This window comes from Apium graveolens, chromosome 4, assembly GCF_009905375.1.
Source record: "Apium graveolens cultivar Ventura chromosome 4, ASM990537v1, whole genome shotgun sequence".
Classification (NCBI taxonomy): domain Eukaryota; kingdom Viridiplantae; phylum Streptophyta; class Magnoliopsida; order Apiales; family Apiaceae; genus Apium; species Apium graveolens.
In genome coordinates, this window is record NC_133650.1 from 311,431,959 (window position 1) to 311,448,752 (window position 16,794).

Below are 16,794 nucleotides of genomic sequence, written 5' to 3' on the forward strand. Positions count from 1 at the left end.
TGATGATTTCCTTGGGATGCATCGGAACTTTAGTCGGGCTGCAGTACAACATACCAGCTTTGTTAAGAATTTTCTTCGCGTACCCCCTCTGTTTTGTAGTAGGTTAGCTTGCTGAAATCACACATATCAAACTTACTTGCCATTTGTTCCTTGAACTCTGTGATGGCTGCAACATTTGCTCCTATTAGGAAAATATCATCGACATAGACGCCAATTATTATCACTTCCTTTCCCCCATTTTTTGTGTACACAGCCTGCTCATAAGCACACCTGACAAAGCCCAACTCCTCCAAACATTTGTTTAATTTTGAGTACCAAGCCCTGGGAGCTTGACGAAGACCGTATAGAGCTTTTAAGGGTTTGTAAACAAGATGTTCCTGTCCTGGTTTGACAAACCTTCGGGTCGCCTAACATAGACCTCTTCCTTGATTTCCCCGTTCAAAAAAGCCATTTTGACGTCAAGATGGTGAACCTCCCAGTTCCCTTTTGCATCATGAGCAAATCAGTAGGCTTATTGTCTCAATTCGCGTGACTGGTGCAAAAACCTCATCGAAGTCTATGCCTTATTTCTGCACACATATTTTGGCTACAATCCTTGCCTTATGTTTAATAATATTTCTGTTTACATCTCGTTTAATCTTGTATATCCATTTCAGATCAATGGGTTTTCAACCTTGAGGCAGCTCTGTTAACTCCCAGGTTCCATTTCTTTCTACTGCATCCATTTCAATTTCCATAGCTTTCTTCCATTCAGCTCCCCTAGCTGCTTGAGTGTAATTTGCTGGCTCATCTAACCCCATTAGATACAATTCTTCACTTTCCAAATCAATGGGTTTGGTTTCACCGTAAATCTCACTTAGTGGCATGTACCTTCGAGATTCATCATCAGATTCTGAGCTCGATATGGACCTATTAGAGTTTGAAGTGCCCCCTATTGACATTTCTCTCCCAGAGGCTGAGCTAGACATACTTGGGCTTTGCACATCACTTGCAGCAGTGCTACTGTGGTTGTCATTTGAGGCTGATAATCTTGTTCCGGAGTTATCAGTTTCTTCCCATACTTCATCACCTTCACTTGATGTTTCCAACAAGTTTGTGGCCACAGTAAATGATCCCAACCGTGTTGTTCCCTAAATTTCTTCTAAGTGCCACTTTCTTATTAAGTCAGGCGGAAAGTGTTTTAAATATAAGCCTTAGGTACTTAAAAAGAGAATGTCAATTGAAGTTATTGTTGCTCCTGAACATTTTTGGTGTGATAAGGCGAGGTCAAGTAGTTTTGTGAGGTTTTAAATAGGAGCAACACTAGGGATCCCAAAATTGTTTCCGGATGCAGAGTGTTGCATTTCAATTCCAAGTAGTTGTTGGTTATGAGTATTTATAACTTTGTCCATGTTAGCTGTACAATGGTCTGATCAGATGTCTCACTGGGCGACAATGTCATCCCTGTATTAGTGATAGTTGCCACATTATAGTCAGGAAAGGTTGTCATGCACACAGCTAGAGTGTTTTGATTGAAAGTGTTTGACATGAAACTATGACTACCTCTAGTGATCCTTACTTGTTCTGGATATCCACCTCGAACAATATCCTTATGGTAGAATCTCTTATGGTTTTATTCAAAACCCTTGCTGAGCGAGTTCTGAGAATGTAGACGAAACATTTGTAATTGGAATCAGAATGCATATGCAGATCATTATGCTAAAATCAAGAAAAGTAAGTTATGGCACATAGGTCCGGTATTTCAGTTCTTAAAAAAGGCTGAAACATCTAATGACTCATCATCTGAGCTTATTGTCCAGGTATCCCTTTTTCGATAAGAGAGAACAATGTAGCAGTGTATGTTAATGGAACATTGCACTAGATTGTATCTTGCAGTATTGGATTGTATCTGGGACTAATGGATTTTATCTTGCGATGATTGATGATAACTTCCTTGTTATCTTCACTAGGATGATAACTCCCTTGTTATCTCGAGTTGGTTTCGATAAGTTCCAGCTGCCCCCAATAGTTTCATATGATTTCGCTGCCAAGCATTTGAGAGATTTTCTCTTCACCAGCAGTGATCTTTTCTCAGCCCTTCCTTTTGTCGAGACTCTTGTGCTCCTGGATGAGAGTGAACCTTCAGTTGAGACTCTTGTGCTCCTAGATGAGCGTAAAGAGTGAGCATTTGACCTGATTACCTTCTATGCAAATACACTCTGTTTCATCTACCCAAAGATATGATAGTCATATGATTTTTTTGTTAATTGGCCTACACTGATTCTGATTTGTCAAGGATTTCTCTAACTGCAGGTTTATCCTTGCAATAGAATACTTACGGCTTTATTCAAAACCCATGCTCAGCGTGCAAGTTCTGAGAACATAAACGAAACGCTTGTTACTGGAATTAGAATACTCAAGAGAATGGTGCCCTGCATTATAGGGACAACAGAGAGCTTTTCTGAAATTTGTAACTATGAAGTGAAGTGACTTCCATGGTCCATATTTCTACTGCCACTTAAGGTGTAAGCATGAGAGTTATTTGAGGTCACCTCATAAAAATATTCTAATTCGGCTAATGGATTATACGAATGCTTATCGAGTCTGTTTTTTAACGTATGTTCCGCTTCAGTAAAATAATTTTCAGAAATTAAATCACGTAGATAAAGTAGAAAGAGAAAAGGGAACCTGATATATTTGAGGCTTTAAATTTTTTTCTCCAACGTTTTATTCTATCCTCACCAAGTGCATCCCATGTTCATGTCTCTTTCTTTTAGTCACAACTCTTCTGTGCCAGTGAGTCTTAAAATTTCTGTTTCAGAATAAAATGCTGCAGTTTTGATAACATCTCAGGAAAGGAGGCTGAGACATATCCCAGCTTACCGTTTTCTTCAACCATTATGAAATACCTTTTCTTGCGCTATTTTGTTAGTATGAAACATTAGATCATCTCCACAATATTGGTGGAGGCGCGTCCTGCTTATCACGGGATAATTGGTCGAGAATTGCTGCTGAATCTTCCGGTGCCCTGTCATATCTTCCTCTGCAGCTTCTATACCTGTAATTCATATAGATGTTAAATTAGCTAACATATTACTGGCTGATAATAATGTATCTAAAATTTCAGATTGTGGAGCTTTGAGGTTGGTACCCATGGATCAAACCAAAGTAACTACATTAGTCCTGGGTACTTTAGGATACTTGGACCTTGAATACTTACATTCAGGCCAGCTGACCGAGAAAAGTGATGTTTATAGTTTTGGCTTTTACCTTGCAGAGCGCTTTTAATATGGAGAAAACCAATTTGCATGGCTAATCCCGAGGAAGAAAGAAATCATTGAGAAAATTTACTAAACATCCATGGCCAATCAACATGGGAATGAAGAGATGACGAGTTTAATAGGTCACAGTGAGATTCAGCTTTCTGATCTTTAGGAAAATCATGGCATATATTATGATCCTTAATAGATCATAGTTTGTTGCACATGTAGACAAAGCTCCTTTAAATATCTTAAGTTTTGTAATGTGTTATATGCATTGTATCCAATACATGATAATGCATTGATTTGTAAAAGTAATTATATGAAAAACTTATATCAGTATCTATGTCTTAAAGAATATCTGATTGGCATGGATTCTTTTGTTGAAGAGTCAAAAGATATATAAAAAACTGAGAATGAAATCGATCGAGTGATGTTCGTGTCATTGGGATACGCGGGCAAGAGGTGTCAGACGACCCCCTTATAATTTTTTCTGTTGCAATCGAATGATGTTCGTGTGGATATGCGGGCAACAGGTTTCAGAAGAACCCCTTACAATTTTTTCGATTGCATTTTTAATTTTCCCTTTATTTAAATTTGGGACACCTAGCACTACTCATTAAATTTTTGATATATCGATGGATTATTGCATGTATTTTTTCCTTTGATTGATTATTAAATAAGGATAGAATTCCAAAATTCCTAATTTTTTTATGGTAACAAGAATACCAAACCCTGTTATATACAGACTATAGTTATTAGGACACAAAGGCTAGGGTTTTAGGCTTTTAGCCATTTTTTCAAATACCTTCAGTTGCTAATGGCTACAAAACCTTTAGGCCATTACCTACCGGAAGAAGTCTTTGAGCAGATTCTTGTGAAAATACCATGCATAAAATCTATACTAACATGCACCTCAGTTTGTAAAATATGGTATTTTTTAATTAAATCATCTCGATTCATCAACACTCATCTCTCTAGTTCAAATAACACCAAATACTTGTTATACCACAGTTCACCTTATCGCAACGAATATTCATTATTCTAATAGTGAAGCATATTGGAATTGTGCGAAATCAGAGTTTCTTTGTGGGCTTAATGATGTTAAGGTGCATGGTTGCTGCAATGGAGTGGTTTGCTATACCAAGCTTTACCAAAATCGCAAATATCGTGGACTTATCTATCTCTGGAACCCTTTTGTTAGAAAACTGAAAGTTCTTCCTAAGTTTGGAGAAAAGTGTTATTCTAGAGAAGCCAAAGAGGCTATTGGATTTTGGTTTGATAAAGAGGCCATTCGTTACTTGAAGTGCCAGAGAAGTTAATATCATTCTGATCAAACTGATCATCTTTTTCGTTACCGTGCTCTTTTTCGTACTCAACTTGGAATATATATTTGTATGACGGACCTGGATTTTAATGTTACATTTTTATGTATATTTTAGGGAAAGGCCCCGGCCGACGACGATGATGTTGATGATGGTGGGGGCAGTGAAAGGACAGAATCCGATGATGACAATGACCGAGATATGAGTGTGCCTTATAACGTAGTCTCTCGTGGCGGTCTTATAATTAGGGGTTAAATATCGATGTAATGGGTTATGAATGTTTTGCAGGATAATTTGAATTATCCTTATGAACTAAATTTATGGGAATTTGTAAGATGATCTAAGCTAATGTCGGATTGTTTTAACTTTTTGTATAGTCGAAATGGTTTTCTGATAATATAAATGTAAAGTATGGTATCTTTCATATTTAGGTTGGTTTAAATGTGTGGATGATTTCTTAGTGTTGGTTTTGCATATTTTTATATATTTTGGTGTTGAATTGTGCTACAATTGTATATAGATTGGGATTTGTGATTGGACAGGTTTAGAATTCAATTTGAAAGCCGAAAAAGGATGGAATCAGAAAAAATAGCAGGATACTGCTTCTAGAGAGAGAATTTAATGACGGAATTCTGGGTAACTTATGACGGAATTCTGGGTTATTTGGGACGATTGTTCTTTATGATTTTATTCATTGTTTGTTTTAAATAAATCCTGGCAAGTTTGTGGGCCCAAGATGATAACTTACGACATACAAATCGTCGTAAATTTAAGATAAAACGACGGTATATTCCGTCGAAAGTGTAATTATCAGCCCACTAAAAGTGGGCTCCACTTCCCTAACTTGCGACATTTTGCTTCAATTTGTGACGAAATGTATACTTATGAGGAAATCTTTACTTATAATGAAATATGTACCTATGACGAAATATGTACCTATGATAAAATTGGGACTTGTGATAGAATTGATTTATGAGGGTTAATTATCAACTAGGTCACGTACTCTATCCAAATGTATCAAGTAAGTCACCGATAAAAAATGGACTCAAATGAATCACTCATTTGAAAATTTGTATCAAAATTATCACTCTATCGTTAGTCAAAATTCATAAAAGTATTATATATTAAGTTGTGCACATTTTTTGTGAATGATATTACATCCAAATGAAAGGTTCCGATTTCTACTATTTTAGATAATATTGTTAGATTTTTAAAATTTTATCAACTATTTATTTTTAATTTTTGATTGTTTTATTTGATTTAAATAAAAATAAATAGTAGACAATTTTTTAAAAATCTAAAAATATTATTTAAAATATTAGAACTCAGAATCTTTCATTTGGATGTAATATCATTCATAAAAAATGTGTGAAACTCGATATATATTACTTTTAAAAATTTCGACTAACGATAGAGTGATGTTTTTTATACAAATTTTCAAATGAGTGACTCATTTGGGTCCGTTTTTATATCGGTGACTCACTTGATACAGGTACTTAGAAAAAAGAATGTCAATTGAAGTTATTGTTGCTCCTGAACATTTTTGGTGTGATAAGGCGAGGTCAAGTATTTTTGTAAGGTTTTAGATAGATGCAACGCTGGGGATCCGAAAATTGTTTCCGGATGCAGAGTGCTGCATTTAAATTCCAAGTAGTTGTTGGTGATGAGTATTTATAACTTTGTCAATGTTAGCTGTACAATGGTCTGATCAGATCTCTCACTGGGCGACAATGTCATCGCTGTAGTAGTGATAGTTGCCACATTGTAGTCAGGAAAGGTTGTCATGCACACAGCTAGAGTGTTTTGATTGAAAGTGTTTGACATGAAACTATGAGAACATAGCTACCTCGAATGATCCTTACTTGTCCTGGACATTTACCTCAAACTATATCCTTGTGCTAGAATCTCTTATGGTTTTATTCAAAACTCTTTCTGAGCAAGTTCTGAGAATGTAGAGTTTAATCCATCAGGTTTATGCTATCTTTGTGTAACACATAGTCTCTCTGTTTATGCTCCTTATGAAGCTGTTGAGTGTGATACAGAGAGTTTATTGGTTCCCAATCTCCCACACAAAATAGAGATGACAAGATGTCAACTGCCAGAACATGTCAAGATCAAAACCAGGTATGGTGAACTGATCAAATCAATCGAAGAGTCTGAGCAAAACACCTAGGGTATGGTTCTCAACACTTTTCATGAAATTGAGCCTGCTTATGCAGATCATTATGCTAAAATCAAGAAAAGTAAGTCATGGCAACTTACTGATGCTCAACTTACTGAAATTGCATTTGCTCTCGAAGCATCAAACACAAAATTCATTTGGGTAATTCCCAAGGGTGCCGAGAATCTAGAATCATGGTTGCCACCAGGGTTTAAAGAAATATGGCGAAAAATAACAAGGGCTTAATTTATTCAAATCAAACGCAATTAAAGAACAAGTTTAAAATTAGAATTTGAAATACTAACTAAATACTTGTCACTTCAAATGAAAGTTTTGCTGAAATTTCTTTCACGAATTTTTTTCCCCAGAAAATTTTATCGAGATTGGGACGGAAATTTTTTCCCAAGAAAATTTTTTCTAGAATTTTTTTTCCGGGAAATTTTCTCGGGATCGGGAGGGAAATTTTTTCTGAGAAACTTTTCTCGGAATTTTTTTTCCCGATAACTTTTTCTTGGAAAATTATCAGCGATTCTTGTCCAGGAGCCCCTTTTACGATAAGGGAACACGATGTAGTGTATGCTAAAGGAACATTGTACTTTTCCTGGATTTAACATTTTGCTAGATTTTTGGAGAGGAGAGATGAGTAAGTATTGGATCCCATTTTCTAAAAGGCTCCACCTCTCGATATGTTATGCATTGGGGGGAGCGTGAACTAGTTCGGATCGGTTTTTGAATGAAATTGGAATCAAAATTGTATATTTTCGGTTATATAAATTGAAGACTGTAATTGTATAATTGGTTCGGCTTCAGTTTAAAAACCTAAATTTAGTTTTACTTTTACTGATTCAGGTTCGATTACAATTTTTACATGTCCAGTTGGAGTTTCGATCTTTTAATTGTGATCCAGTAATCTTCCAATCTTTTCTAAAATAAATGAGTTAGAATTTAAAGTTTTGCATTTTAATTTTGATATATGGATGGATTACTGCATTTTTTCTGTTGATTGAATGTTAAATAAGGTTATTACATGTTAATTTTAGGCTTAGGGTTTTAGGATTTCAGTTAATTTTTCACTAAACCTCTGTTTTGCTAATGGCTACAAAACCTTTATGCCATTACATACCAGAAGAAATCACAGAACAGATTCTTGTAAAATTACCATACACAAAATCAATATTAAGATGCACCTTAATTTGTAAACTATGGTAGTACTTTTTAATTAAATAATCTCAATTTATCAACACTCACCTCTCTGATCCAAATAACACCAAGTACTTGTTATGCCAGCACACTTCACCTTGTGAATCCTTTAGTAATTATTCACTATATTCTGATACTAAACCATCTAGGAATTGTGTAACATTAGTCTTTCCCCGTGAACTAGAACATGTCACTGTGCATGGCTGCTGCAGTGGAGTGATTAGCTGTACTGAGTTTCGTGGAAGTCGTGGAAATATCTATCCCTGGAATCCTTTTGTTAGGAAATGGAAAATTCTTCCTAAGTTTCGAGAGAAGTGTTATCGTGAAGATGCCAACGAAACTATTGGATTTTGGTTTGATAAAGAGAAAAACGACTACGAGGTTGTGAAACTTAGTCATACCAAAGTGGCATATTGTGTTGATTTGTATAGCCTGAGAAGTAATTCTTGGAAAATTATCAGCGATTCTTGTCCAGGTGCCCCTTTTACGATAAGGGAACACAATGTAGTGCACCTTTTACGATAAGGGAACACAATGTAGTGTATGCTAAAGGAACATTGTACTGGCTGGTGGAAAATGGGCAGGGCAGTAGGATTATTTCATTAAATTTGAATAATGCCATGTTTCGAGAGGCGTTAATAAGTACAAGTTTTCCGACTGCAGGTTTATTAATGAACCCATGGTGTCTTAAAGAAGTGGATGCTAATTCCCTTGTTATCTTGAAAATGAATGATCTGGGTTGGGTGTGTATCACGAAAGGACATCAAGAGAGTCTCGAGTTATTATACACAGACATGGATAAAAGAATGGTGCCCTGCATAGAATAACAGGGAGGTTTTCTGAAATTTGTAACTATGAAATGAAGAGACTTCCATGGTCCATATTTCTACTGCCAATTAAGGGATTTTTTTGTTAAGTTTTGCACATTAACATTTAAAGTGAGCTCACTCATAAATTTAATCCTAAAATTTTCGTAAAGACTGAGATATTTTTAGTAGAAGAACCAAAAAACATAATTTTTTTGCCAAAGTGAGGAGATATATAAAAAACTGAGCATGAAATCAAATGATATCCGTGTCATTGAGATATGCGGGCAAGTGGTGTCATGCGACCCCCTTATAACTGAGCAAGAGGTGTCAGGACACAAAGGCTAGGGTTTTAGGCTTTTAGCTATTTTTTCATAAACTTTCAGTTGCTGATGGCTTCAAAACATTTAGGCCATTACCTACCGGAATAAGTCTTTGAGCAGATTCTTGTGCAAATACCATGCATGAAATCTATCCTACACCTCAGTTTGTAAATTATGGTATTTTTTTAATTAAATCATCTCGATTCATCAACGCTCATCTCTCTAGTCCAAATAACACCAAATACTTGTTATGCCACAGTTCACCTTATCGCAACGAATATTCATTATATTATTATAGTGAACCATATAGGAATTGTGCGAAATCAGAGTTTCTTTGTGGGCTTAATGATGTTAAGGTGCATAGTTGCTGCAATGGAGTGGTTTGCTATACCAAGATTTACCAAAATCGCAAAGATCGCGGACTTATCTATCTCTAGAACCCTTTTGTTAGAAAACTGAAAGTTCTTCCTAAGTATGGAGAAAAGTGTTATTCTAGAGAAGCCAAAGAAGCTATTGGATTTTGGTTTGATAAGGAGAAAAACGACTACGAGGTGGCGAAAATTAGTTAGACTGAAGTGGCATCTTCTATTGATTTGTATAGCCTGAGGAGTAATTCTTAGAAAACTATAAGTGATTCTTGTCCAGGTGTCCATTTATGCCCGATATTGGAGCACAATGTAGTGTACACTAAAGGAACATTGATCTGGCTGGCGGAAGAAAAGTCGAGACACTGGAAGATTGTTTCGATAAATTTGAGTAGAAGCATGTTTCAAGTGGCTTTAAAGGTACTAATTTTTCAGTCTTAGGTATATGGTATCAGTTTACGGGGCCCTAATATACATATACCATGAAAATTCATATATATTTACTTGAAGAAGTTAAATATTTTTGGGGCTCTTGAGTGTCGGGGTCCTAGGCGCAAGTCTTGGTCACCTATAGCCAGGGCCACCCCTGTCTTCTGCATGAATGGTCTTCGTTGTGTTTGTATGAATGGTCTTCGTTGTGTTTGTATAGTGAAAGTAGATGATGAGATTCTTGAATTGTTATATACGGATGTGAATGAGAGTTCTAGTAATTACTTTTGTCTGTTCGGTTTCAGAAATAACGGTGAACCTCTCCTTCGTATAAGCAAATTTACTCAGTTTCAGCAACCCAGAAATTTGATAGTTTCATACGATTTTGGTGCCAATCAATTGACTGATTTGTTTTTAACCAGCGAAAGTCTGTTCTCTGCCTATCCGTTGGTTGAGACTCTTGTGCTCCTAGATGAGAGATGAGAGTGACATGAATGTGGTTGGATGGCAGAAAATGGTTAAGATTCTGAAAACGTTGTTTGGGAAGATTTCAAACTAATATTAGTTCTGAATAAGATGCTCATGGGGCCAAATCAGTTTTCACTGTCCATATTTCTCGTGCCACCAAGAACGGATGTGAAAAATAAGATTTTTTACTACACCCACGAAAATATCGATTTTTTGCATTTTTCATATCAGTACATAACCGTTGTCCATTGACGTTTTTCTTGTAGTGCACTAAGGTATAAATAGGTGAGTTATTTAAGGTCACCTCGTAAGAATATTTGAATTCGACTATTGAATTATACAAATACTTTATCGAGTCTGTTTTTTTTAACGTATGTTTAGCTTCAGGAAACTTATTTCAGAAATCTAATAAACGTATGTAAATCTCTTCTATATATAATAGGAGAACAAGGATAATTAGTGAGATTAAAAATTCTCATTGAAAAGACTAAACTACCCCTATTTTTAATTTTTATATAAAAGATGTGTTTTGTGGAAATCAAACTCGAGATATTTAATTCATCTATATAACCTCATACCACTACACCATAATCTCACATATGTTTTTTATCATACACATAATATGTAAGTTTGCTAAATGAATATTTTATTTAACTTTAAAGATATTTACTTGAATCCCGCAAAAACAAGATAGTTACTTTATTATTTGTACAGTTAATTTTAAAGAATTAAATTTCGGATATAGAATTAGATATAGTACATAAATGAATTAATATTTTATTCATTAATCTTTTTTTTTTGACTTTGAAAATGTATCTCATATATTTTTAACATATTTTATTATTATAAAAAGTAATTAAAATGTACATATATTATTTTTAGATAAAATATTGAAAATAGAACGCTTATATATAAATAATCTATAATGGTATTACATATTTAGATGAGTTCGAATTATAGTGAGTCAAAATATTTTATTTTATTCCAATTTAAAATTAGAACTTGGCCCATTCTTCAAAAAATATCCGAAATTTGAATACATGACTCGGCCGAAAAACATCGTCAATTCTACATTTAGTAAATTTAAATTACAAGTTCAGCGAGAATATCTTACCAATAATGTAATTTTTTTATATATATTTTATGTTAAAATAAATTAATGTGTTTTAGGTGTTTATAAGATCAAGACAATTGATTATTTACATTAAAATTATTAACTTCACTGGTAGCACATTATTATTTTTGGTACTTGTCCCGATTTTAAAAATATTTGAAATTTGATATGAGATCTCACAAAATTTTTTAAAACTACGATGATATATTAAATCGATTTATTATTTATTTTTCACTTTAAAAAAACTAGCTTTTTAAAAAGAATTCTTCTAGATAAATAATATTCATTGATTAAGATAATATTGTACAAATATTTTGAATTATTTTTATATTTTAAATTATTTAAATAAAAGTTTTATCTATACTATATTGTGACATTTGATTCAATGTATTTTATATTATTTAAAGAAAAAAATATATATTATTCACTAATTTGAATGAATTAACCAGTTCAACTAATATTTATAAAATTTTATCAAATTGAAAAATACTTAATTTTAGGATAATAGAATACAAGATTTTTAAATTATTATATGAAGAAATATTAGAGTAGTAATGAAAGGAATTTAAAAACAGTTTAAATAACGATATAATTATAATTTTTCCTTCGAATCCTTGAAATAAATCATGAATATCAATAATAAGTCTTTATAATATATAATTTATTTTTATGTTACAACCATGATTGATACTCAGTTGCGTAAAAACTAGTTATAGATTGTTTGTTAGTGATAATATGAATACCATATATAAATTATTGCAATTTATTTATTATATAATTTTAATTTTTGAATAATTATAAATGCATGTTATTTAAGTAATCATTTATCTCACTAGATATTAATAGTGATTAAAAATGTACATAAATCAGATATTTAGCATATAAATAATTGAAATCAACGTAATTTATTAAGAAATGTAACATACGACAATATACATGCTGACACACACATATAACTTAGTGTTATTTTGGTAACCGTAGTGTAAATAAAAAAACTAATATTTTTCCATGCATATATACGTTGAATTTCAAAAATGAACATTTTTTTAATAAATCAATTTTATATTAACCATAGTGTAAATTTTACATTATTGTATATTATGATTGCAAGTCATCCTGACTTCAATTATGCATTTTTTATCATTTTAAATTGAGTAAGTTAATTGTAAGTTAGTAGTGAACTCAGTAATAATATAGCCAGTACATATAGTTTATTTAAATAAAATTCAAAATTTTTGGTTAACTCTGTATTCAACATAAATGTTATTTTTTAACTTTTTATTTGTAAACATACTAACGGCATTCTACAGATTAAGTATAATCGTTTCGTTTTAAACGTACAATGACTACCCTATTTATATTCATTCATTAATGTAAATTATACAACACATACAATAATATATATATATATTTTGCTTAATGGTTTATATTTGAAACATTCTGTAATTTGTTATTGTCTTTTATGAAAATAATACACATTGATAAACAATCAACTTGTATTTGATATACGTTAGACATTGTACAACATTTACATATAAAAACCAATTAAGAACATTATAATTCTAGAAAATGACGCGTGTCTCGCACGGGTTATTATGCAATATTAAATAATAAAATAACACATACCTCATGATGTGTATGGAGGGATTGTGTACGCTGTATGTAATTATAATGATGTTTGAAGTAAATTTGAAATTATATTTAAAGTCATGATTGGAAATAAAATAGTGATTCAGGTTAAAAAGGTGAAATATTGCAGATGAAGGTATTATAAAATAAATTTATAATTGGAGATGGCCTAAATAAAGGAAACTGTATTCGGTTATGATATGGGCCTTAAAATTGGACACACCATGATACGAACAACATTGTCTTAAAACCCTTAAATTTTACATAAAACATAATTCATCAACATCTTTCAAATAACAGATAATTCATATTACATGAGAAAAGTTTTTAAAGACAAAATAAAGCATGCCAACATATAAATTCATTAAACAACTGCCATGGGTTGTTTAGGCCTAAACTCGAAACCTTGTACGATAAGGCCAGCCTTGAGTACATTTGTATCAGTTGACATAAATCGCGTCTCCATCTCATCATCATCATCTCTTGCACCAGTCTCAAACTCTGCTATCTTAATCTCCATCCATTCGTCCTTCCTCCACCGACTAAACTCTCCATTTCGTTGCTCAATGTTGTGTGCAGATGTTCTTGGATCAGGATAAACTATGCTAGCTTCATCATCAGGCACCTCCTCTCTTTCATTAACAAATCTAATGGATGTCTTTGCCGAATCAAGTCCGCAGGCATCCTCATATATTTTAAAGACAAGATATGTTTCTTAAGTGGTGTGAGGAGATAACATTCCAATTTTCATTTTGCCACGAATATCAACACACCGCCCCTTGTCAAGTACAGCAACCTCCTCTGAAAATCTGTTCACATGATAATACATTGAGGCATGAATGCCTGATACATGCGATGAGAGGACGACTTTAATCATATTCATCATGCGTTCGGAATACGTGTAAACTAGTCAAACTGTTTGTGAGTTACTCGAACTCGGCTCGTAAAAAATTCCAATTCGGCTGGGAATTAATCGAGCCGAGCTCGAGTTCGAGCTCGAGTTTTTCAAATTTGTAACCGAGTCGAGTTTGAACTTCTGATTACTCGGCTCGTAAGGTTCGAGCCTTATTGAGTCTCTTTTATTTTCAGTTATTTTTATTATAAAAATATTTTGATATTTTTTATATATTATTTATTTATTATTCAATCGAACTTGAGCCAAACCATCCTATTTCGAATTTTTGTTAATATTTAGTGAAATAAATTCGAGTTTTCAAAACGAACTCGAGCCTACTGAACTTTTTACTTGAAATTAAAAGCTCGGTCGAGTTCAAAGCTCGAACCCGAACTATTTTTATTGAGGTCAAGCCGAGCCACGGTCTAGGACTCGGCTCAACTGGATTACACCCCTAGTTTGGAGTTGTTGCACACAAAACTACAGTTTGTTGCGCAAAATTAGCTCAAATCCTATTTTATTAAAATTTTAAAATCTGCTCATTTAAAAAGTGTTTTTACCAAAAAGAACGAGGAAGTATGCTTTTGAAAAAATACGACCTTGTAGTTCTAATTCTACTATTAAATCACATTTAAAATATTATTTTTTCATAAAATATGTGTATATCAATAATATTATAAAATATTAAATATCAAAATATGTGCATATCGAAAATATTATTAAAGATTTATTTTGTGAACAAACACTTTCTCTATCAATACTACAATTTTTAACAGTAATTGCCTAAAGTAATTTACATCTTTTACAAGATAATGTCATAGTGACCTGCATTTCATAAAATTGACTTGCATTCACGAATGGCGACCGAGAATAGTTAAAATTGTTTAGATTTATCTTTAAATTGTAATTAGCTGGTTGGGTGTGACCGGTGAGGTGAAGCAGATCAGGCTACATGTAATATAGACTTCTTATTTGCATTCATATAGGAAATAAATATGCATAATGCTGTATTTAATTATCTTTATTAGCACTACTGTTTTACTATTTTCTGTTATTTTTTTGACCAAAAAAGCCAATACCTAAAGAGATTGCAAATTTTAACAAAAAGGTTTCGTCTTAGCTCAAAATTTTGTTATTAAAATGTTATTATTAATAGATAAAAATGTGAATATTTTGAAAAATACCCTTCATAATATTGTTTTGCTACTTTATTTTCAAAAAAAGCATTCCATTTTATACTTTAAATAACATCTTTTATCAAAATAGTAAGCAAAATTTATAATATATACATAATTTTTTAAAAAAATTGGTATTGTGGGTTAGGACTATAAACAACCCATTAATTTGTCTTGTCACCCTCATCCCTAAATGCTTCTTTTCAATTGAGGTATGCATAAAATATAATACTACATTGTACAACTCAACACACAAGCTAACAGTTCCCAACCGGATTAGTATTTAGCAAAATGTACCTTTGCATGTATGTAAATAATGCAACAATAATTATTCACATACCTTGAGTTACTATCATATAACCATTGCCACCACCAAGGAACAATGGCAAGCTGCCTAGGAGCTACCATTAAACCTTTTTTTCCGCTTCCTTTATCCAACCAAAAACTCTGTTAGAACAATAATGAGATCAAGTAATTAGACAATTTAATTAAAAGATTTTGGACCATTCTCTTTTATCATGATACAAATACATAAGTAATCCAAAAATCATCATGAATAGTTCTAACTTCTAATACTTATTCATAATTTTTGGATAAATTATTGTAAATTTTTGGTTGTCAACTATCCAATCTTTACTCCCAATCATATAGCTACAAATAATTCATCTAAACACTAATTTTTTTTAATGGAGAAATTGAAGAAAATATGTCAATTTAGAACATTAATTACAAATAAAGAAATATTTAAATCTTTATGTCCTTACATTGACCAGTCTTTGAAGATATAAGGGTACATCTATAATATGTAAAATGCAAAAACGGCAGGGAATAAATTTAAATATATGAGAAAATTTAAATATATGGAGTAATACACATGGTAAACTTTGGTCATCCCAGTCTTAAAAAGAATAATCTTACCTTTCATTCAGTTGTTTCTATATATTGTTTTCCAACTTTGACATTTGATAAGCACTTAAATAAATACCAATAATGGAATCCCAAATAAATATTAAAGAAAATAATATTTTATATTTTAAAACTAATTTTCACGGGGAACAATTATTTTATAATCATATTTTAACTAAAATATGTATAAGTATCTTAATGTCAATTAAACACATATTTAATTTTTATTTATAATCTTTTCTAACAGTAATACATCTTTAAATCTTTAGTATACCTATTTTATTTTTAAAAACCTTATTACAAAACTTTACATTAATGAAATAATTATTGAAATTATATTTAATAATTATTATTATTTTACATACATATAAAATAAACACATATAACTATTTTAATTAAAACTTATATTAACAGAAAAAATACTGGATCTAATATTTAAAAAAAAAACTATCTTAATTGAAATAAAATTAATAGACAAGGATATAAAAACATAAAAAAATATCAAAATGTTAAATATTAAATATTAAAAACAATACACAGAAATAAACTTAGTAAACAAATAATAATATCAAGAAATAATTGAGAGAATTACCACATTGCCATCGTCCAGCAGGATAGCAGAGTCACAGAGAGAAAAATAAAGTTGTTTTTTCGTGGTGTAAGTCAAGGTGGAGATTGATCTCCTGAGAATTTGATTAATATCCGGTGGTAAAAATTTGTTCCATAACTCATCCGAATCACCCGCAGCCCTCAATTCTG

General features: G+C 32.2%; 1 protein-coding gene across 1 annotated transcript; it reads right to left on the bottom strand.

Annotated features, from left to right (window-relative positions):
* Nucleotides 1-13,423: 13,423 nt before the first annotated feature.
* Nucleotides 13,424-15,537, bottom strand: LOC141720146 (putative F-box protein PP2-B12). The gene is made up of 3 exons (XM_074522501.1): nucleotides 15,470-15,537; nucleotides 13,797-13,868; nucleotides 13,424-13,706 (listed from the first exon to the last, which is right to left on the bottom strand). The coding sequence occupies exons 1-3, from the start codon at nucleotides 15,535-15,537 to the stop codon at nucleotides 13,424-13,426; spliced, it is 423 nt and encodes a 140-aa protein (XP_074378602.1).
* Between the last annotated feature and the right edge of the window lie 1,257 nt (nucleotides 15,538-16,794).